The 22127-nt window shown below is 43.5% G+C and overlaps 1 protein-coding gene across 4 annotated transcripts; it reads left to right on the forward strand.

The window, feature by feature from the left end:
- Nucleotides 1-8203: 8203 nt before the first annotated feature.
- NCOA4 (nuclear receptor coactivator 4) lies at nt 8204-20409 on the forward strand. Of its 4 annotated transcripts, none has more exons than XM_015632587.3 (10): nt 8204-8329; nt 13700-13853; nt 14306-14446; nt 14567-14655; nt 15115-15223; nt 15800-15871; nt 16277-16423; nt 16654-17664; nt 17990-18079; nt 18624-20409. In XM_015632587.3, exons 2-10 carry the CDS (start codon nt 13713-13715, stop codon nt 18627-18629), a joined length of 1806 nt encoding a protein of 601 aa, XP_015488073.1. In that variant the 5' UTR covers nt 8204-8329; nt 13700-13712; the 3' UTR covers nt 18630-20409. The 4 variants fall into 4 exon arrangements, with proteins under 4 accessions (XP_015488073.1, XP_015488069.2, XP_015488070.2 ...); XM_015632583.2 differs by lacking the exon at nt 8204-8329 and adding an exon at nt 8868-9020; XM_015632584.2 differs by lacking the exon at nt 8204-8329 and adding an exon at nt 8870-9020 and having other exon boundaries at nt 16280-16423.
- The last annotated feature ends 1718 nt before the right edge of the window (nt 20410-22127 follow it).

The following is a 22127-nucleotide window of genomic DNA, read 5'->3' on the forward strand; positions in this document are numbered from 1 at the left end:
GTGAAACCATTGGAATATAATGCCTTAATCAGGGTGCCTCTGTAGTTGTAAGCATCTCAGTTCTGATAATCATTCCAGATGTTAAAATTCCATTTATTGAAGCTTTAATAGTAAGGAAGTAATGAATAACTAAATAAAATTACTCTGCTGTTATTTAGAGTTTAGCTAAGCAGTTTCTATACAGCTTATTTTATGGTCCAGAATATTGAACATTGATTTTTTTTTCTTTCATCAAACATTACACTTTGAGAATTTTAAGCACTATAGTGATCTAAAACCTTGTGCTGTCTGTTAGCTTGTCCTTGGGTGTGCAGGAGAATTAAAGATTGGAAGAGTCAAACTAAAGCTTTAAAATAGCAAGAGTACCTTTCTCCCATGGCCATTGTAATCCATACTTTGACATGTGGAATATCTGTATTCTCCTTCCCACCACTGCCATTCCAAGCATCTCTTCAGAATAAAGACCCCAGTTGTAGGAAAATTATATAAAAGACCAGTATCAAACTGGTAAGAAAGAGAGAGTTTGCAGAATGAACTGGAATTATAAGGCAAAGTCCCTTGAATTCTTTGGCTGTTGTGCTGTAAAACCTGGAAGAATTCTTGTCTTTCATACAGTTCTGGTGTCACTTACTTACATTGTAATTACATTACTTTATACATTGGTATGACTTGCTACTACAGTCCTAAACACTGATTATCATTCCTGGAAGAGAAAAATAAATTCCAAGTAAAGGCAAAGGATACCAATGATTTGCAAGTTCAGAAAAACTGATGCTCACTCATTATGAGCATTCTGAATCTTCACTTTATTAATCAGGGTTGCTGTTTTTTACAAAAACTAGTGTTTATGTTTGAGGACTTCCTACGCTTTTGGAAAGGTTTAAAGTGCAAGAATATAATGGAAATCTGAGGAAAAAGCCCAACAACAAGCATTCATCTGAATATTAGCTAGAAGGATAAAACAAGTTGTTTTACTTGTACAATTGGAGTCTTGAAAAAAAGGCTATTTGGATTAATTTTGCATTTGGGTTCAATTTTTAAAAAAAATCAAATGCAGCCATTTTGTATATTAAGTATTCTCTGTTGAAGTATTACTCTTGTAAATGTGAGAACTCTGTTTTTTAATGTTTTCTAACTTAGGAAAATCCAAATCCATTACATTCTACTCTTAAATATAAATAAAGTAGCAGGAAAACTCACACTAGATTTATAACTGAATGGGTCAATGCGGAACACAGATGCTTGTCAAGCTAGAGTGAAATCAAGATGTATTATTTTCTCAAGCCCATTTGAAAACCAGTGCATTGCATCATGCTGCCTCTGCTCCCCAGCCTGAATGCTCAGGTACCAGTTCCAGCTGAGCAGATTGGGGCTGCCTTTCCCAGGAATTCTCAGGGAGGGATGCACTGGGTGCTTAACCCTTATGTCTCAGTGTGCCATCTTCACCTTAACATATGGGAACAGCTGTGGTTAATGCAGTATTTTGCATATGTTTACGTTGTCCCTGGACACTAACTAATGGCTCTAGAAGGATTTCATTGCACATTGATACTTGATGGCTGAGATTGATAATGGGCTGAGATGCTTAGCTCAGTGGCTCAGCAGAGATTGAAAGCAATTGATACTAATATCAGTATGCTGTTGAAATAGTTCTTAAAAGGTGTTAAGAATAATTCATTTCCTTCTGAAGTAGTATTTACTGTTACCATTCCTAACAGGAGGAGAGGCCAAAGCCTGTCAGATATTTGACACTGACTGTTATCATTGCAGTTTGAATTTGAGATAATTTTTGACTGCAGTTAAATATTGAAATAGAGAATTGTTGCTTTAAATAACAACCTTCCATAGTTAAACAAGTTCTTCAAAAATGCCAAAACAATGCACTAAACAGTTGCTTAGTCATTGTCATATCAGTTACTATTAAAATAATTGTATTTACTTGTTGGGTCCTCACCTGGATGTTTTGCTTTAGGAACCCCTGTTCCACAGAAAGCCTATCTTCCTTCCAAATGTAGCTTAACAAAGGTTGTGTTGTTCAGCTGAGCCAAAAGGCCCCACAGAGCTACACTTTTGCACAGTCATCTGAGACGGGCGAGTGAGAAGAGGAAAAGGCAGTCAGCTGTTCTGTACTGAAATGTAAGCAAGACGTTCCAGGGGAAAAGAGCATCTCCACTGTACAGACAGAGATGTGTTTCTTTCTGATCACTTCTCTCCTTATAGCCAGTAAGAATAATGACAGGCTGGACTAATTGCATTATTGGATAGACATTTAGTCTTTTAAATCCAAAGCAGTAACGACCTGTCTGGAGATGTGCTGAGGTAAGAGGCCTTCTAGAAGGATGTAACTCACTATTAAAGAATGAGTAAGGAAAACAGTGTAGCTTTGCTCTAGGAAAAGTAATGTGTGTTGAGGTTGGGTTAAAGCAGAAGCTGAGAGTGGAGGCGAGATCGTGGGACCACCAGCTCCACAGAGGGAGCAGGGCTAGGTGTCCTCCAGACACTGCTACTGCCCCCTCTCTCAGGAGCTTTTCCAACTGTGAAATTGCAATGTTAATACTTCATTGCCATCTGTTCCTTTCAGACATGTTGAGGTGATTAATTTGTCTTCTTAAGCCACTTGAAATTGAAAGCAGTTTATTAGGCTAAGTAATACTGTTAATTGGCAAGAGAGAAAGAGGCAGCATGTGGGTTTATGAGCTGGAAATAAATAATTCTAATCAACTCTCACGGTACCAGTTAAATAACTTAGTAGAACTTGCTGCATCAATCTCTTGTGTTTTTCCCCTTCAGGGGACTTTAGGATTGATTTCTAAGTTTTGTTTCTTTTCCCTCCATCCTGAAGTATGGATCTGAAATGGAGAATATAATTCAACTTCCTTCCAAAGCCTTGTTATTTACACAGGCAGCAAGATTCAGCTGAGCCTCGTCAAAATGGGAATCTAATGCCTGTGAGCCTGTGTGCAGAGAGCTGTTCGTGTCTGCAAGTACCGCCTGTCCACAAATAATGTGTGTCCTGCAAGCCACTCATGCCTGCTGAGGAAGAGAGATGTGGTGCTTTCTGTGGATGCTGTAGTCCAGGTCATTGCACTCCCCTGCCGCTTTACAGGGGAAATTCCACAGAGCCATGTGGTTTTAAAGGGAAAGAGATGGTTACGCCTTGTGGGTGATGTGGATTAGTGAGAATTCTGTTCCTTTTCTTGCTCAGAAAGCAACTGTCCACAGCAGTTCTGCTTCATATAAAAATGATTTTGCTCCATTTTCACCTCTGCCAGCTGGAATGAGCATGTCCATTTTCTGTGGGGCAACACCCTGCCACAGGCAAAAACAGTGCTATGAAGTTGTTCCTTTCTCCTGGAACATTTTCACCAGACTTGGCACACTGTTCCTTGTGGCTTTTACTGCATCCATGAAGGGAATGGTGCATATCCTTTGCCATGGCTGCATGGATGTCCTGCTTCCATCTTTCTCGAGCTGTAGAAGTGCTGAGCCTTGAGCTGGCAGCCATCACATGTCCCAGGGCCAATGTGTTCAGATAGCAGAGTACTAAGCTGTAGCTTGTAAGTCTTTGGGAGCATTAATCCTTTCAAATATGTGACCTAAACAGATGTCATCTGTCTTATTATCAGGCTTTCAGTATACTACAGGCTATGCCACTGAGATGGCATGTGAAGGAAGCTTAGAAAACAAAGGGGAGGGACACAGGTAAGGAAATGATGCTGCAGACTTCCACCCCCTTCCAGCCACCTCCTGCTCGCCTACAGGCACTGAAGACAACTCCAGTAACAATGGTGTTACAGGTGTAATGAAGGGGATTTTCCCCCCGAGGTGTTAAAGGTAATAGGACTTAAGGAATGTGGGTCAGGCGCTCTGGTGCACTCCTGCTGGCCAGGATTAGATCTCCGAGCTCCACCTGGTGCTCAGCGCCGCCCCATAGCTCTGCAGGACGCACCCACTCTTCCTCTCCGGCATCTTCTGGTCCCTGCTCACTTCCAACAATTTTTACTGTAAAGCAGAGATGGGGTCACAGCTTGGGGTGCAGTGAATCCTGCCCAAATACCCTTTTATTTGTGCCTTCCAGCAGACACGCTGACGGGCAGCTTTTTGTGGTGCAGGAAGCGCACAGAACTGTCTGGGCCTGAGTGCCAGTACCTGATCTGTGCTGTACTGTCCTTAAAGCAACACCAACAGGAGCTGGAGTTTCTGGTCCTTCCCAGACACAGACACAACACCCTCAGTGATGACACATACATAAAAACATAGGCATTTTCCCTCCTCTGATGGCTTTTTGCAGGCTTGTAGGTAGTTTGGTTACACTGCCTCTGGTGCTGGTTGTAGTGTAAACTGATGCACTTCAGATGGGACTGGGCAGAAATTCCTGTGTGCGGGTTGTTTGAATGCTGTCTTGTGTTCACATTGTCTGGAAAATCCTACAAATGCCACTGCCTCAGAGAATCCAATTTTAGAAAAGCTTTTACATTGATTTAAATTCACAATATGATGTTATAATTTGTTATGTTGTAATTTCTTCCTTGTTCGTAGTGGTCTGTGTTTTCTAAATTTCATGTTTTTTTCAGCATCAACCTCACTCTAACAATAGAATAGGGGTTGATTTACTGTCATGCTGCTGTGACTGCTTTCTTAAAAAGGATTTTGGGAACACATGAGACAAGTGCTTCTGAGAAAGCCGAAGAGACCTGTTTCAGTTGTGTGCTGCATGTTGTTCAACAACATGCTCCCACATTCAAACAAGAGCAAACCCTGGAGCTGGAACACAGCCCTTGTGTTCCAAGTCTGCACTATGAGTCCTTTCCTGCTCTAATTTTGACTGGAATGTGTGTGTGTATATATACTAGAGGGAGCTGCAAAATATTTAGTGACCAAAATCACACTGCTGGTTTGCTACAGGCTCAATCTCTGTTTGCTATAGAACAACTTTTCTGGAGCTGGTTGAAGCTTCGTGAAAACAGTTTTAGTTTAGTTAAAATTGTTTATGTGCTGTTTACATGCCTCCCTCCCTCTCGTATGAGTCCTTTGGTGCTGTGCCTGTTATTTTTTGCATTGATAGGTTTGAGCCACAACAAGTAAGAGATTTGTTCATGTCTGTGGTGGGACCCTAATGCTCAAAAGCAACCCATTACTTCCATAAGTTCTGCCTTTGGTTAGGCTGTCTGGAGAAGCTACAGAAGACCTTCCTGAGAACCTCTTCAAATGAAAGATGGGTGTGGAATTAGGTGTAGTCGGTACATTTGTTCAGTGTGAAACTGGATAGAAGAATAGACTGAAGTGTAATTGTAATTAAAAAGTTTGCAGAAATGAGAAATCCCTAAACTAGAGAAAAGAAAAAGGCTGTGTGTGGTGTGCAGGAAAAGGCTATTAAAACATCTGTTTACAGTCTGTATATGAAACTGTTTGTGTGAGAATTCAAAAACATTTAGTTCCTTTCTGGCACTGGGGTAGCTCGACACAAACAGCAGAGATTCAAGGTGAGTAAATACAGTGCAGAGAGCTTTGAAAGTGCCCTGCAGGGCAGTGAAGTCTTTGGACTTCAGCGCAGGTGGCTGCTGCTCCGCTCGGCTCCTTGGGCGGGCTGGGGCTGAGGTCGCCCTGAGGCGGCGGCACCTGCGGGAAGGCAGGGGAGGGTTCTGGCGCACAGCTGCGGGACCGAGTGCCAGGTCACGGCCTGCCTGGAAGGGGACCAAGGACACACGTCAGAGAGGATACGTGCGAGGGAGGGCCATGCTGACAGGGACGAAGGGAAAACAGTCCCTTCCCAGCGGCAGAGCTTGGGCAAACTGGCGATTCCCACGGGAGCTGCCTGAGGCTTCCTGACAGCTACAATGACGACTCTTCTAGAATTTCATACTCTGCCTTGGGACTTTTGCTGCTTCTGACGGGAGCAGCCGGTGGCTTGGTCTGCCTTGGCGACCGGCTGCACCCGCAGCTCTGCCACGCTTGCTTCCTTACTCCCCCTTTACGAGGCAGGGATGGACTGCTCAGCTGTGTGGTAGCATCGCAGAACAGGGAAATCACATTCTGGGGCACTTAACAGAGAAGTTAACTCAGCTGATGCCCTTCAACTACATTATTGCAGTTGTTCAAAGAGGAACAATATGAACAGAAAACAGAACTGTTCTTTAAACCCCATAAAATTTGCTCTAAAGCCATTGCACCAGAGAATATTCTTCAAATTTTTGTGTTTTGAGTAGTACCCTGTAGTACAGTTTTGCAGGCCCATGCCTAAGAAACTTAGAAGAAGCTTCCAGTTCTCTATCAAACCTCCCTTTCCAGGGAACGGGAAGGGATGACTCTCTCCCTGGTCTTCATTCCCACACTACAGATGAGCAAGGAAGAATGTCTTTGAGTGTGACAAGGGAATCATACGCTTTTGCCAAATCAAGGAAGCTTGCTTTATTCCACTGCTTTATGCTGCAGAACTGTAAGTGGGATTCCCATTCAGCAAGAAATAGCACTGAATCTTGGGTATAGGTGTGCATTATGTGGTGTCACACACTTCTGAATTATCCTCATTAACTATTTCTGATGTGTATTTAGATCCCTTTTATGCATCCAAAATCCTTTTCTTCCTGCTCTGGAGGTTTATTGTGAACACTGATACACAGTTTTATCCAGTGCTGAGGAAATGCCCACTACATCTCTATCTTTGCTGCTGTTTTAATATGAGCACATTATCCTGTTTATTTTTCCATAAAACTGTATCTCTGCCCAACCTTTTGCCACTATTTTAGTAGATCACAAATTTGCCTTTTGCTTTAGTTGATGCAATTAGAATTTATTTTTCTGATCAGCTATGCAGGTTTGTGTAAAAAGGCATATGTGGTATGGCAAAGGCTATGGCTGAGGGAGGAGCAGAGTGTACTGCCATGAAGGGTGGGAGGAGAGAGACCATTAAAAGATGCATGTGGTTCCTTACCCTTGATATTCATTTAGGGGTAAGATGGAAGATGTATCCAAAGAGCAAATCCTCTTAGGAAGGCATGACCTAAACCACAATGAATCCACAAAAAAAGTGTGCTGTGTGAAGCAACTCTACCAACAAAAAAATCTCTGAGACCATCTGTATTATGATATTGTCTTGGTCAAACCCATGGAAGACATGACAGAAACCTGTGTGCCTGCTTGCCCAGGAGAGGCAGCTTGCTTTCTTCTGGAGAACACTGCTAGATAAGTGCATGGGGGGACATGTGTGTATGAGCACTCCTGGTTTTCCAAGGTCAGGCAGGGTTGGTATTATTTTTCCTCTTAAATCCAAGTACACAGAGGAGGATTATATAACACACGCCGTGTCTCTTACGTGTTTAGACAAGGAAGCCAAATACCTGAAATGCTTGTTCCTAGGGTAACAGCACATCTGGGATTAGGTGGCTGAACTTCTGCTTTCTATGCCAGCCCTGAATAATTTGTACTTGTAACCGCGAGTAAGGTCCTGTTCAAGAGAACGCCTCCTTGATCTGTGCCCAGAGGACGAAAAGTGTAGGAAATTGCGACTCAGTTACCACATGTACTCAGCTACTTCGATTTCCATTTGAAGTCCTTCCTGCTTGAAGAAATGATACAGTATCTGTTAGGTTTTAAATGCTATACACGCACCTACAAAAGGCAGCACTTCACAAACGTGCTAGCCGACGGTCACGGAAAGGCTAAAATCTCACATAATCATAGAATAGTCTGTGTAGGAAAGGACTCACAAGGATCATCCAGTCCAACTCCTGAATGGCCCTCACAGGGACGGAGCCCCCACCCTCGGCGTTACGGGCACCACGCTCGGGCCAGCCGAGCGGATCTCCTCGCCCCTGACCAAATAAAGCGCGCGGGAGGGCAGCAGTAACTGGAGCCTTTTCCCAGCTGGAAAGCGGGATGGCAGTACTGGGAGGTGTTCTGCCGTGCTTCACACTTGCGGAAAGGAAAACCCAAAACCTGTACTGTGGAAAGCCAAACCAAGCCAGGTACTCCGGGAAATTTCCGGTGGACAGAAAAAAACCCAAACCGGTGGCTCGCCCCACGATACACGTTCTGTTCTCCGAGGATTTGCCGTGCCGGGTGAGTCGCGATTCCCGGATTTTGGCTGCCGTGAGCAGCAGCAGCAGCACCGCCCCTCAGCGCTCCCTCAGCCGCTCCGCCGCGCCGGCAGGGGGCGCGCGGGCCGGCGGTCTCGCGAGAGCGCGCGGGGCCGACGAGCGGACGGCTGGCCGGCGCGGGGCTGAGGGAGCGGCGCGCGGACGGCGGTGAGGGAGCGGCGGGGCCGGCACGGCGGGGGAGACATCCGGGGGGATCCGAGAGCAGTCCCGCGAGGAATCCCGCGAGGAATCGCGTAAGGCATCCCGGAGGCACCCCCTGCCGCGCTGCGGGAAGTGCCCAGGCACCCGGCCTGGGTGGTTTAGGTCGGTCGGGAAATGGACGCTCCGCGGCGCAGGGCTCACACGGGACACGGAGACGGGGTTTTGTACCGATCTCGCTCTCCGTGTCCCGGAGAGGTGCCGCGAGCGCTCCTAAAGCCGCGTTCCTAATTGCAAAGGCAAAGCCTTTTGTTAGCAGCTGCGCTTCTCAGAGGTTATATAAGCAGTAAATGTCTGGGTTTGGAATGGTCGGGGTTGTGCCGAATCGTGCTTATTGAAAGTTTGGCAGACCTGTGTCGTTGGATGCTGGTAAGTGGTGTGAGCCAACACTTCCGAGGGTTGTGTGCTAGGCATCCTGACAGCTTTAAGCTCTGTTTCTGGCTGGGATTAAAGAGGAAAACTGACAGAGGAACAAGATTGCCTTCCGCCAAGACTTTCGATAAGGTATGCAGTCACGGGAGCAGAAGAAAGCTCGCACCCATGTAAAAAATACTGTTCATCACGCTGCAAGTGTATAGTATTGGATAGATGGGTGGGCAGAGAGCATGGGAGTGGTATCTTTGGGCCTAAATGCTTCAGGCAGAACCAGGGATTTCACTTGTTTTTCGAAGGGTTTTTAAGTGCAATACCCTGGAAGATGCGTTGTAATGTGCAATCTGCATTAAGGTAAGTATGTGTCTTCCCCACTCTGTGGTATCTTCTTTGATATTGTTACTAATTATAGCATAGAGATTTCAGGCCTTCATATTCAGATACTTTGTGATTTCAGTAATATGCTTGTTGTGCATAAAATATATATTTATGATAGATGGAATATAGTTGTGATCAGACTTCTTCACAGTTGCATTAGTGACTTGTGAGTGCTCAGAGCCCAGCTCTTGTGAGGGTGTCTCAGTACAAGTGCTTTGTGCACTGGCCAGGCTGTTTCGGGGCTAAAACAGGCAGAAAAGGTAGTCACACGTGTTCAGGTGTGTGGCACAGGCCATATACTGTGCAGAGAGTTGAAAACTACCTGAATTTTAGAAAATGTAATACCTGAAACTTCTGTTACAATTTCTTAAGGTGTTTATTTCACTTTTTCTCTTACTTGAAACTGCTAAAGGTTACTTTTTCTTCTTCACATAGCTTGTGACTTTAAAATTAGTGTGTTGTATGCTTGTTTTGGAGTAAAATAATCTCCCCAGCAGAACCTCCATACAGATACTGGAATGTAATGCTGATGCTGCACTGTACAAAGTGCTTTTTATGCTTGGATGTAAATGGGAAGTTCCCAGATTCAGCTCATGTGCTTAGAGTACTTCTCTCCCTGACCACAACTCCCATGTACCTAATTTGGGAGTGCCTCTTAAGAGGAACTACTGTTTTTTGGTGGGGTTAGATGGAAATCCATGGGGATTTCAATTCAAACAAGCCAGCTGCTTTAAAGCTACATAAAGACAGGTCAGAGAGGCCTTTGGAGCAGCCTCATCCTGCCAAATGGAAGAAATCATTCCACATTTATAAATAGAGCCTGTTCGATGGGAGGCTTCATTCCCTTCAGCTTTTTCCCAACAAAGGCTCTGCACAGCTCTGTTTTTGAGGTGATTTTTCCACACGCATTTGAAATGTAAAACAATGCTCTTCTCAAGGACAGTGTGGATGGTTGTGCCGAGAGTGAAAAGCTGGTAGAACCAGTTTCCTGCCGGCCTGTTTGCAGACTGTGCAGAAGATGCAGGGTTGTCTCCTCCTCTGCTCCCCAGCCACCAGATAGTTAGTTAAAAGCTTAAAATTATTTTTGTCCAGCAGTTTCTGACCTATGGGAATTACCATCTCAGGGTGGAGTGTAGGTAGCCAGGAGGTTGCACAGAGCACCTGTGACCAGAAGTTATAGCTGCAGGGTCTTGTGGTGACACCTCTCCAACGAGCCAAAAGTCTTCCTGTAAAAACGTGGTTATTTTACTATTAGGAACAATAATGTCATCTTCCTCATGATTCAGACAGTTCTTTTGATTTCATGGCTATAACATTTTTACTGATTACATGCAGGCGAGGACCTGTACGTGGCCCATACCTGGGACTGTTCAAGGCCAGGCTGGAAGGGGCGCTGGGCACCCTGGTGTAGTGAGAGGTGTCCCTGCCTATAGCAGAGGTGTTGGAACAAGATGATCTTCAAGGTCCGTTCCAACCGAGGCCATTCTGTGCGCTTTCCTCAGCAGTGTGTGTGAGATTGTGAAAGCAAGAGTAGATGTGACAAGAATTGTGCATGTGTGTGTGTCATTTTGGCCCTTCCAGGAGCTACCTTGTATCCGAGCTGCCCCGTGTCAGGATTTCTGGCACGTCGCAGGCTCAGTGTTGGATGCGGAGCCTCACTGCCGGGCTGTGCCTGGCCAGGGACAGAAGGCTGAGCTCGGCGGCTGGATCGCCTCGCAGCTCTTTAGCTCTTGCTGCTGCATCCGCTCTGGATGCCTCAGCGCTCGGGTCTGCTTTGTTGTTGCATGAAGAAGGCACATTGCCACACGTTTGAAGTTGCAAGAAATAGCGGTTTTGTTGCAAAACGTTGAGGTTTCGCGGTTTGAAATGCAAGTGGGATATTGGGAGGCACTTGGTGTTTTGGCTGAGCGGAGCCAGGCCGGGGCAGAGCGGATGCGGCTCCGCACGGGGCCGGTGGTCGCGGCCCGCCCCGGGCCCGCCCCGGCGCTGCCGACGTGCGGCTCGGCCGGGCGCGGTGGCCGGGGCGGGGCGCGGGCTGGGCCGCCCCGATAAGGCGCTGGGCCGCTCAGGCGAGCCAGGGCTTGGAGCGGAATTTGCAGGGCTGGAAGCATTCCGGAGGCCGTGCCTGGGAATGGAAGCCGCTTTATAAACAGGACATTGCGGGATTTCTTTCTGAACGCGGCAAGTAAGTGCGAGCTCATGTGTTGGGGGTGTGCATCCCGTGACGCACATAGCAGGGACCGGTGGGGACCCCCGTGTGCTTGGAAACAGTTTGATGGCTAGGAAATGGCCAGAGCAGGTGACGGCGTGTTGCAGCCGTGCGTTTTCTTGCAGAAGTAATTGTATTTTGTTACTGTTGAGCCGAAGTGTGTGATCGCGGATGTTTCAGAGCATGTGACCTGAAAATGTCTAAATTCTCAGTGCTATTTGGGAGTAATTTGGAACAAGGAAATAGGTGCTTGCCTCCACTTAGTTTCGTTAGAGGCTCGTGGAAATTGAAAGGAAGGGTGGATTGGCTTTCATGCACAATATGCGAGTTTTACTGGCTTATTTGCGACAAAGCCTAAGAACAGCCATTTTAACAGGAGCTGGCTGGCTGGAGGAAGGCAGCATTCATTCTCTCTGTACATTCTGGAGGAAGTCTCTTGCAATCATCGATAAAAGGGAAAGTAACAAACAGTAATTTCAGAGATCATTTTAGAGAAGTGTGTGTAAGCTTAAATTCAATCGTGCCATTATGAAGTTGCTAATACAGATAAAGTAGGTTAACATAATTTTCACAAGAGTTGTTAAGTATGTTAACTACTGTGTGAGCAAAGATGGTAGTTTTATTTAGTCTTTCACACTTTGACTCGCTGTTATGTAAGAATATAAAAAATGAAATAATAACCAATATGAATTTTTAAATTTACTTTCGACTATGTGATAGTTCTTAAGATATCTAAGGTCCTTGTTTTCTTGGTTGGGTGTATTGCTGTCATTCTGTTTGTTAGATTATATCTGAGAGCTAGGGCTCCCACTTACACTGTTGGCTCCTACTTCCTGTAGGTTGTACATGAGAGTTGAAATGCAAGATAAAGTCTAGGGAGTGTTGTGAGAAAAATCTTACCTTACCTTTTATTGAACATTGCTGACATGGTGAAGATCATGAAATTTTACAGAAGTGAACCTGTGAACAAGCTAGGGTGTGCAAATACCAAGACAAAATTGGCATTCATAGCACAGCATGGGGGTTTATGTATTTTGGACTTCTGCACTTATTTGATGCAAAATAATATAAGCTTAAAGATTATATTTGGGTTCTCTTCTCTTGTATTTGTGCTCTGAGTTCCTAGAAGATGAGATGTTATGGTGAGGATGGGATTGAGTTATATGCAGGGTCTTGGGGTGGCTTCTGTACCTCGTGTATGTCTTGTGTTTGGAGGTGCTGGAGAGATGGGAAGGCCCACGGTGTTGAGAGAACTAAGGGGGTGCAGCCTCTGCTCCTGCCCCATGGCAAACATTGCTTTTTCTGTCACCTTCCACTTGCAAGCCACTTTTAGCCCTCTCCTGTGTGAAACACACTTTTATGTTTGTCAGGTAGAGCTTGGCTGTAGAGAAGGACTTTTGAGTTGCACCTTATATGATTGTGGAGCTTGGAAATCGCAGACTAAATAGGTGCTCAGTACCACATGCTCATTGTTGTCTTGTCGTATTCAAAACTACTTTCAGTTCCCTCCAGAGCAGTGGTAAAATCTCTGACATTTTAGATTGGCACATGTGTACGCTTTTAAATCTGCTGGGAGTTTCCATAGCTGTCATTGCTGAGGACTTGTTTTAAATAGAACAAATACTATGAATGTTTAGTGCTTTAGGAATCCCAGGAAATTGACAGGAGAATTCAAACTCTTCAGTAACAAAATAACCCACTGTTTAGGAAAAGTGCTTACGCTGATCCTTCCCATCTTTACTAAAAGTTACTAAGTACTATATTTTTCACCTTACTTGCAGAATCCTTAATAATATAACTTTTGTAGAAATTTTGTATTTGAGCCCCTTTATCTTGAGACTGTGCTGAAGCTAAGTTACCACAGCTGTGACCAGGACAAAATAATGGGTAGCTGTTAAAAGTTCTGGCCTTTGCAGCTTAGTAAAGGGTGATCTTCATAGTAGCATGCGGGTTTTCAGTTGATGAAACTGTATTGGAATTTTCTTATTTATGGCAATCAGCTAATTTGCCTGCAGAGGAAAAAAGGATGACTGAAATATTTCCTGTCCCTGGCCAGGCCATTCTCCCCCAGCTTCAGCATTGCTGCTGAACCTTCCCTGAATCAGCCCCTCAGCTCTGGAGTTTGCTGGCTAGGCATAAAAGCTGGAGGAAGGTGACTGGCAGGGGAGGATTGCCTAAACTCCTGTGGCTGAAGCTTTTGTCAAATATCTGTTGGTTTTCCTGTGATTGTGCAAATTCCGTGGGCTGAAGTGTTTGAGACACTGTTATTGCTCCCGGAGGAGAGCTTTATCTATGTTTAGAAAACTTGCATCTTTGTAGGGTCTTAGAGGCTGTTTTGTTCACCTATAATGAAGTAAAACAGATGGTTCTTCATATGATGCCCTTCCTCTTCTGTTAAAGAGGAATAGAAACTATTAAGAAATCGTTTTTTTCCATTGTGTTTTAGGAACACTTCAAGAATGAGTCCACCACAAGATAGAAATAGAAATTCCTGCAGCAGTGAGACTCTGGCAAAGTGCCTTCAAGCAAAGAAGGACTTGGAAACAGCTATATCTGGCATTGTCAAAGCTGAACAGCAGATTAAAGAAAACTGGCGGGAGGTAATTTTAAATTACTTCTTAAAGATTTCTTTAATAACTAATGTGACATCAACTGAATTTTATTATTCCAGAATGTTTACTATTGTTGTGGTGGACTGAAATTTTCTTTGCAACTTGCAAACACATTGCTGTGTCGTTTGGTCATGCTCTTGATAAAGGTATTCCTGTATTGCTTATTTAGGCATCTAGAATTTCCAGAAAGCTGTTGATTGAAACCTCAGAATAGAGAGAGATTACAAAGAACATTATTCTTTGATAACTCTTTAAAGGTAGCCTTGGAACTGTTACTGACCTGAGTCATGTGGTGCTGTGGGTGACTGTGATGAATTTTTGAGAAATAACTAACTCCAAAACTATCACTTGCCACTGACAAACAGCAGTTTGTAATCACTGCAGCACATGTAGGTTCACTCTGCTTGACAGATGTACACATGGTGTGTGTTCTCTGACAGGTCAAGGCCAAGATCCACAGCCACATCAGCCGGCAGCTGGAATGCCTGCGCAGCCGTGAGGTGTGGCTCTTCGAGCAGGTGGATCTCATCCAGCAGCTCAAAGAGGAGGCCTTGCAGCAGCAGGCGCAGCAGCTCTACTGGGTGAGCCTTGGTTGTCAGTTGCTGCACTGGCATTTTCAAGCAAACGTTGTCCTTGCAAATATTGGCTCAATTTTATTCCTGAAGGCCAAAACAATAATGTGTGTTTTGTCTTCCACGCAGTACTTGGGACAGTTCAATTGCCTTATTCATCAGCTGGAACGCTCCTACAGTAATGAACTGGCAAACCAGATTGCAGTTTGCCTGGAGAGGTAAAGCTGTTTTATGATGCAAGTTAACACAGTTTGGTTTATTTTAGTTTATGAATTTAATCTGATTTTTCATTCTAATAGAACTAACAATAGATCTGATTGTTCCTACATTTTTAATAATTCCTAGAAATAAGAACTTTAAAGCAGTCTGAGGTGATAAACCAGGATTATAATGAGCAGGAGAGGTACTCATTTATGCAGATTATTTCAAATATTAGTTGTTGATGGCAGTTGAAGTAAGAAGGTGAAACTTGTGTTTTGCTGGCAATTATTCTGTTCTTGGTTTGTAGATAGCGATTCCTTTCTTGTATGCTGTATCAAAAGTCGTCTTTTTTACCTAGTTACTGCCGATTAGCTTGAAAGCCTTTTTATGAAATAATGGACTGACTTCCAAAACAGGATGGATGAAGAAGATTGTAATTTTTTTTTCTTTCTGTAACTACCACCTTATTCTTTCAGACTGGGAAGTCTTACACTTAAACCTGAAGAGTCTTCCATCCTGAATTTTGAGGCTGACACATCTCACCTTCGCCAAGCTATTACCTCATTTGGTTCCATTAAAACGATGGTAAGCAGTAGGACTTGCTTGGGTTGGAACACTTGCCTCAGAGATTTTTTTTTTTTTTCAATAGTGCAATATATTCCAAGTGATATTTTTACTTTTAGTGACAGCTTGAATGGATCCTGTGCATGAATCATATAATTTTAGCTGTATGATAAATACACAGTGGTTTATTAATTATTGCATGTAGTTTTCACTGAGCTCAGTTAAGCACATGTTATTTTAATGTATTTTGGCAGAGGATGATAGAATGGCTACTGCATTCTTACTCTATTCCATCAAATGAAAATTTGTTACTGTTTTCTTCAGATTGCAATAGTTAAGACATTGTAGATGTTTTCTGTGATAAAAGTATTTTGGGATTCTTATGTAAGTGACATATTTCCTGTATTATTTGAGACAATTCTGTTAAAGGAAGCAGGCTCAAGGTAGTCAATCTTTCTCCGTTTGTAAATGTTGAGAACATTATTAGCCACAAAGCATTAAGCATTTGTAACTGTGCTTTACTTCTGCTTTATTGTAGAATTTGTCCTAGAAACTGGATAAAATGGAGATATAAATTAATTTTTACTTTTCTTTTAGCAAACCTCAGAGAGACAGAATGCTTCTCCCTGGTTCCCAGGGCAGAACTGTGCCCTAATGAACTGTGAGCAGGTAAGATTACCCTGTGTCTGTGAGTGTTTAATTGCATTAGAGGGAAGAGGAGAACTCAAGCATGTTATGTGAGCTTGAGTAATGGCTTGTGTTTGTTTGTTAAGATGCTTGAATAGCCAGTAACAGTGGCAATGGTGAGCAGAGTAATCTGATATTGCAGCTGCTCCAGGAACAGACAGGCAAGAGCAGAGTATGAAAATGTATGTGGGGTGTGACTGATGGGATTTTTAAATTGAATGTTCCTTAATGTTGGAACTATCCAATTCCTATGGGATTTTTGTAATTAAAGGGGACTGTTTTTACTTTTGGTGCAGAAATACTGATGCCTGCTGCATGCCTGTGTTGATGTTCAGCACAGATTGGCTCAGCAGTCAGTATTTCTCCTAACCAAGGGCATTCTCTCAGCAGCAGATGCTGTGTGGGACGGTGAGTGCCTCGCTGGCTGACTGGTTACTCGGAAGCAGACCTGTGGGTGTGCGCCAGGCTCCCTATGTTCCCAGCACCAATCTTGAGGAATGGGTTACCCAAAAGTGTGTGTCAGAGCCCAGCCAGGTAAACCTTTTGTGCACTAAAGTAGTTTTGAACAGAGGGGGAAAACACTGTATCTGATTGCAAACAGAATATGGTGGGAATGAAACCCTCTCTAGTATTCTTCATTCTGCCTCATGTTCAACTGATGCTTTGGCACTTACTAGCTGAATGCTCTGAGCTCTAACTATGCAAACAGTTACTGAACATGGCCTTTTAGTTTTAATAGATGTGTTTCAATGTGTCTTTATTAGGATTTCAATTCTTCCAAAGTCTGCTATTTTGAGCAAGCCTGGGGAAATCTGAAGGATTTGGAGAACTGGCTCCTGCACAATCAGCAGTGTGATGTTGCTGGGAAGACAGATTCCCCTGGTCGCAAGGACTCCACCTCTACTCTCAACTCATCCTTTTCCACTATTGAAAAGGTGGAGGAATTAGAATCCCTTGAACAGGAAGAGATGGACCTTTCTGACTGGCTGCTTACTCCTGACACAGAAAATGGAAGTATTTCTTCAGATGAGAAATGGAAGAATGAATTTAAACCTTTTAGGGAAGAATGCAATTTGAATGATTGGCTCCTCAAAGCTGAAACATGTACCAATTGTCGTGGCAGCCAGAGTAAAAGTGTGGAAATTGAGAACCTGGGAAATCTGAAGTGCCTGAATGAGCATCTTGATGGAAAAAAATCACCCACTACATCTGCTGTAAATGCTTGGCTTCTTCAGCATCCTCAGGCTCCCTTTAAAGTGGAAGATGTGTGCAAAGCTAATGATCTGTGTGCCAGTTTTTCAGAATGTGTGTGTGATGAAAACTGTGGAAAAGAGGCTCTTTGCAAATGGCTTCTGAAGAAAGATGGGAAGGACAAAAATGGAGTTCTGGTCAGCCAGAGAGATGTACCAGACCCTGAGCATGAGAAGACCAAGTTTGCTGCCAGTTCCTGGCTTAGCCCTGCACAGCAGCTCCCAGGGGAACCCATGAGTGCAGAGAAAGCAGATTATTCAGCAGAGATCGCAGAACCCTGGAAAGCATTGCTTGAGAGGCCTCTGACAAGCTGGCTGGTCAAGACTGAGCATAAAGCAGAAAGCACAGAAGAAAAGGAGAGTCGGGAAAAAGCAGACAAGAGTTTCAAGAGTCCTTTCCTAGACATCTTGGCTCCATTCCACCTCCCCTTAAATGTAAACAGTTGGGTGTTGACTTCAAATAACCTAGAAAATGCAAACCCACCTCCAGTGGAAGATAAATGGCTTCTGCGCAAGAAAGCACAAGTGAGCATAAGTTTTTGATACTTTCGTGTCTTATGTGCCAGGTTTATTGCTTTGCTGAGTTAAATGACTTCATTCTCTTCCAAAGTCGTAGCTCTTCTGGATAATATAGTCTGAAAGTTTTTAGGTTTCTTGGCTCTTTTAATGTTTTCAGTTATTAGATACTTAGCACTAAACAAGTTAATATGTTATACTAAATGAAGAAAGCATTAATCTCAAAGACTCAAAAATTGATTTTGGTTTTGAACACAATCAACTTACAGAAGCTGAAGATACATCAAAATGTATTTATGTTTGGGGTTGGTAATTATGATAACTTCTCTTTCAGGACTTTGGCCTTCCTACAGTTTGTGACCTTTTTGCCTGTATGAAACTCAGCGGAGATAACGAAAAATGGCTGTATCGGTCCCCTTTACAGGTAGGATACAGAATGTGTTAGAACAGCTGAACCTAATCATCACTTGGGGGTACAGAACATAGACACTGGCAGCAGCTAATGGTCATCTTCAATTCTTTAAATGTTAGTTTAACAGTGTAGGAATTTATGCCCTCATAGACTTTTTTAACAGCTTGGACCAGTCTCCTTTGTTATTATTCCTCCTCTTTTTATCACAGGCCAGGGAGGGAATTACTTCTGTTCTTGTGTAATGTAAATCTCTCAACTGATTGACACTTGATAAGTCTGTAAGCAAGATATGGAATTAATGTGTCGATCTCCAGGCGGCTTCTTTCTTACCTTAGTAATGTATTTACAGCTGACATCATGTTTTTTCTTTCTCATGATAAGCTCTTGTTTTTGAAATTAATGAAAATGGTCCTTAGCAGTACTTCAAACCGTAAAAGGCAGGATATTCAGTTCTAGTAATGTTAATATCACTTTTTTCAAGGGTATCTTGTAGGTTTTTTTTCCTCAAAGTGTTGTTGTTTGTCAAAGATAATAACCCTATTTTAAATTTGTTTAGATGTGAAGAACTGGAAGTGTTGAAATCATCCCTTTCCTGCTATCAGTCGCACATCACGCTGAGTGACTGCAGCCAGCTGAGTGCTTGTGTTTTGTGTTTGGCCGTCTGCTTTCTCTTCTAAAATTATAACAAAAAGATTTCTTATCTAACAGAGTTATGGTGCAGAAGATCCCTTTTCGTTGTCATTAATTCTGAAATGTAAATCCACTGACCATAAGCAATCTGATGCTTTAGAGGTGTTAGCAAATTTGTATCTGTTATGGGAATACAAGGATCTTGAATGGGTTGTTACTTGAAGTATGTTGAAGCCAGGGCAGGTATAAAGCAGAATCTTCCTGGTGCTGTGGAACGTCCACCTTTGACAGTGACTTCAGAAGTGCTGCTGTTCCTTTCAGCTGCTACAGCTTGGTCATGCGTTGGGTTCCAGCTTATTTAGGCTGTACTTGCAAGCAATTTGTTTTATGGAGCAGTTGCTCACTTTAGAGGTTTCATTTGCATCCTGTGTTGGTGCATTTCCCAGCTAAATATGTGAAATCCAGACTTTGAAAAAGACATGGATTTATGGGACCTAACATGTGACAGGAGAAATGGTAACTTACTTTTAAATCAAAACTTGTGAATTTTGAGCCTTTCAGAGAACAGGGTAGGGTGTTAATTTTCATGCACCAGTAGATCAGGCCCTACTATCCCCAGCATTTACAAACTATTTGAATGTCACTGAAAAAGCTGTAAAATGAAATGTGTGTTTCTGTTAGTTCTAGATAATTCATAATGAATTTTTATTGACTAAACCACTGGAAAGGAGGCATCTTAGCCACGTAAAATTTAAAGGTAATATTTGGGGAATTAGATGCCTTCAGCAGATTGATGTCATGCTGTTTAGTTGGGAAACACTAACTTGGCAAACTGTGGCTCCCACTGATGCAGTTTAAAGGTATTTAATCTGTGGTTTCCATGTGATTATGTATGTGAAAGTGGGGTCCAGTAACTCGGATCTTCCTGAAGCTGTGGACATAATATGAGCAATACCTCTTCAGATATTTAGCCTTTTGAGCCTGTAGGAATGAGTGCAAAGATGTTATATGGAAACCTGGATCATGCCTGTCAGGCTCCATGGAAAAACTGTGAAATACCATACTTTCTAGTGCAGCTTCTACTCACTTAACAAATTGCTCTTAGTGACTATGAAAAAAGGCCCCTCTTCTCCCCATCCCTGCAGCCTGTCTGGGAATAAAAGTGATTAGAGTTCTTCACAACCCTGTAGAAAAGAAATTATTAAGAGCTGACCTTGGTGTCACTTTGCAGTGTGAACACATTCCTGTCTGATCAATCCTGTGCATTCATTTAAAAGTAAGTTTTTAGTCTGGGAAGGGGAGACTGCACATCTGAAACCAGACCCTGAAAGGGCTTAACATCAGGAAAACACTTGAGGCTTTTGTACTTTCATAGCCAGGGCTTTCTGCTGGAGGCAGAGAGGTGTTTTAGGAGTCCACTTTCCCCTTCACACATGTCCTTGTTGCTGTTTGGGAAGACTGCACTGTGACTTACTCCAATAACACCCTGATGTGATTAGCAGTTGAACTTAATGAAGGTGATTGACGTGCAGCCCACCTCTTCCAATTAATTCCACGTAGTTGTCATTGTGTGCTACTTTGTCAGTTCATTATGAGCCTTTAAAACCTGGGGGTATGTATTCCTTTACTCAACTGACTTCTTGTCACTAATTGATATTTATGTAAAACATTGATTAGTCTTTTCCATTAAAAAAAAAATAATTGCAACCAAAGTGTGTGTTATGTCTCATTTACAAGATGGCCAGCACAAACTGCTGTGGCACGTGTGCAGTTTGCCTGTCTGGAAGCTGCTGCACTTGTGCTTCCATCCACTTGCTTTAGTTCATTTCACCACTGCCTGGAGCTGCACTGAGCTCCAGAGCAGGGAACCTCTGGGAGCTGGCACAATCCTACACACTTAGTGGGAAACTCCTGTCGGGTACTGCCTTGCAATGTGACTCCCTGGACATGCAGTGGGTGTCTCAGTCACCTGGGATTTGCTCAGCTGTTGGAAGACATAGACTTGGACAAAATGACCCATTTGCTTCTTGCTACTCTCGAATACTTAGTGAGGATTTATGGATTTTTAGTAGCATTTGGTTCCCTTCTCCCATGGCTGAAGAACGTCTATGATCTGGCTGTGCATTTGGACCGAGTTCCTCTCTGTCTCCCTGCTCTTTGAGCATCAGCCTCTCTGCGTGATTGGTTCCTCCACTGAGCATTTTCCAGTATTTAAACTGCAGCCTGTATTGTTCATTAGGAGAACATTTACAGCTGGTCCTGGCAGCCTTTCAACCATGGTGTACCTTAAACTTCCTGTGGGGGTGTGCACACTTGTTTTTTAAAGTGGACTGGAAGTTCTTTGTTAGCAGTCACATGCAGAACTCCTGAATGTGTATCCTGAATATTTAGCTTTCAAAGATGGGGAAAAGGGAAAGTTTTAGCCCAAGACAAGGAGGACAGACTAGCAGGAAGAGAATGCAATTCATGAGTTCTCAAATGGCTGGAGCACTTTCTTTGAACAAGCTGAGCTATGAGATTGATGCCCTCTGCTGAGGAATGCTTCCTTCCATCCCACACCTCCCTGGAGCAGGGTGGCCACAGGCTCCAGGGGCACCAGCCCCTTAACTCCTTGTCCTCAGAGCAGCTGTGGAGTGGGTGGGGCAGCTGTTCCCACAGGGCATGGAGAGAGGGGGGCTGACAAAGGGGGAAATACCTGAGGAACACAGAGCAGGTATTAATCATGCTGGGAAAGTACCAAAATGGGGTTGGGGTACCCTCTGGTGTCCCTGCACTGGCTGGCATTGAATGGCACAGACCAGTACTCGCACAGTGCACAAAGCTCCACTTTAAACATACCAGTTTCCTATCTAGAATTTATTAAGCATAGGGGTAACCTTCTGTTAAAGCATACAAAAGGATTTTCCCCCTCCTTTTGAAGTCCCAGATTAGATCACAGGAAACAGACCATGAACATGGGGTTGTTTTTATGCCCTAACATTTCTGCCTTCTGTTTTCAGAACCTGCTTCTGCTTCAGGGTGTCCAGAGATTTCCACCCTAAGCAGTAATTTTTAAACAAATTCCTCCAACGGTAACAGAAGTCACCTGCTGACAGGGAATGGTGTAAGTGGATTTGCCCTTCTGTTCCAAAGACTAAGCAGCACCAGCTTCACAAGACTCAAAACCCTTCCACTATACCTGCTGTCTCAGCTCCCTCACTTGGTGCCACAGCATGGAAAGCTGCCTTGGATCTATCAGCAAAGACATCACAACTGGCACCAAAACCCCGCTCCTCCAAGACAGTCAAGGTCTCCCATGCTCACATTTATGTAACACTGCATGTAACAGCTCTAGTTTGAGCCAAATCCTGTTTTCAACTTGATTTTTACATCTTTTTATTCCTACTGAACTTGGATATATTTTTGGTCACAATATAAAGTAGCATTTTTA

The sequence above is a fragment of the Parus major genome, chromosome 6, assembly GCF_001522545.3.
Source record: "Parus major isolate Abel chromosome 6, Parus_major1.1, whole genome shotgun sequence".
Taxonomy (NCBI): domain Eukaryota; kingdom Metazoa; phylum Chordata; class Aves; order Passeriformes; family Paridae; genus Parus; species Parus major.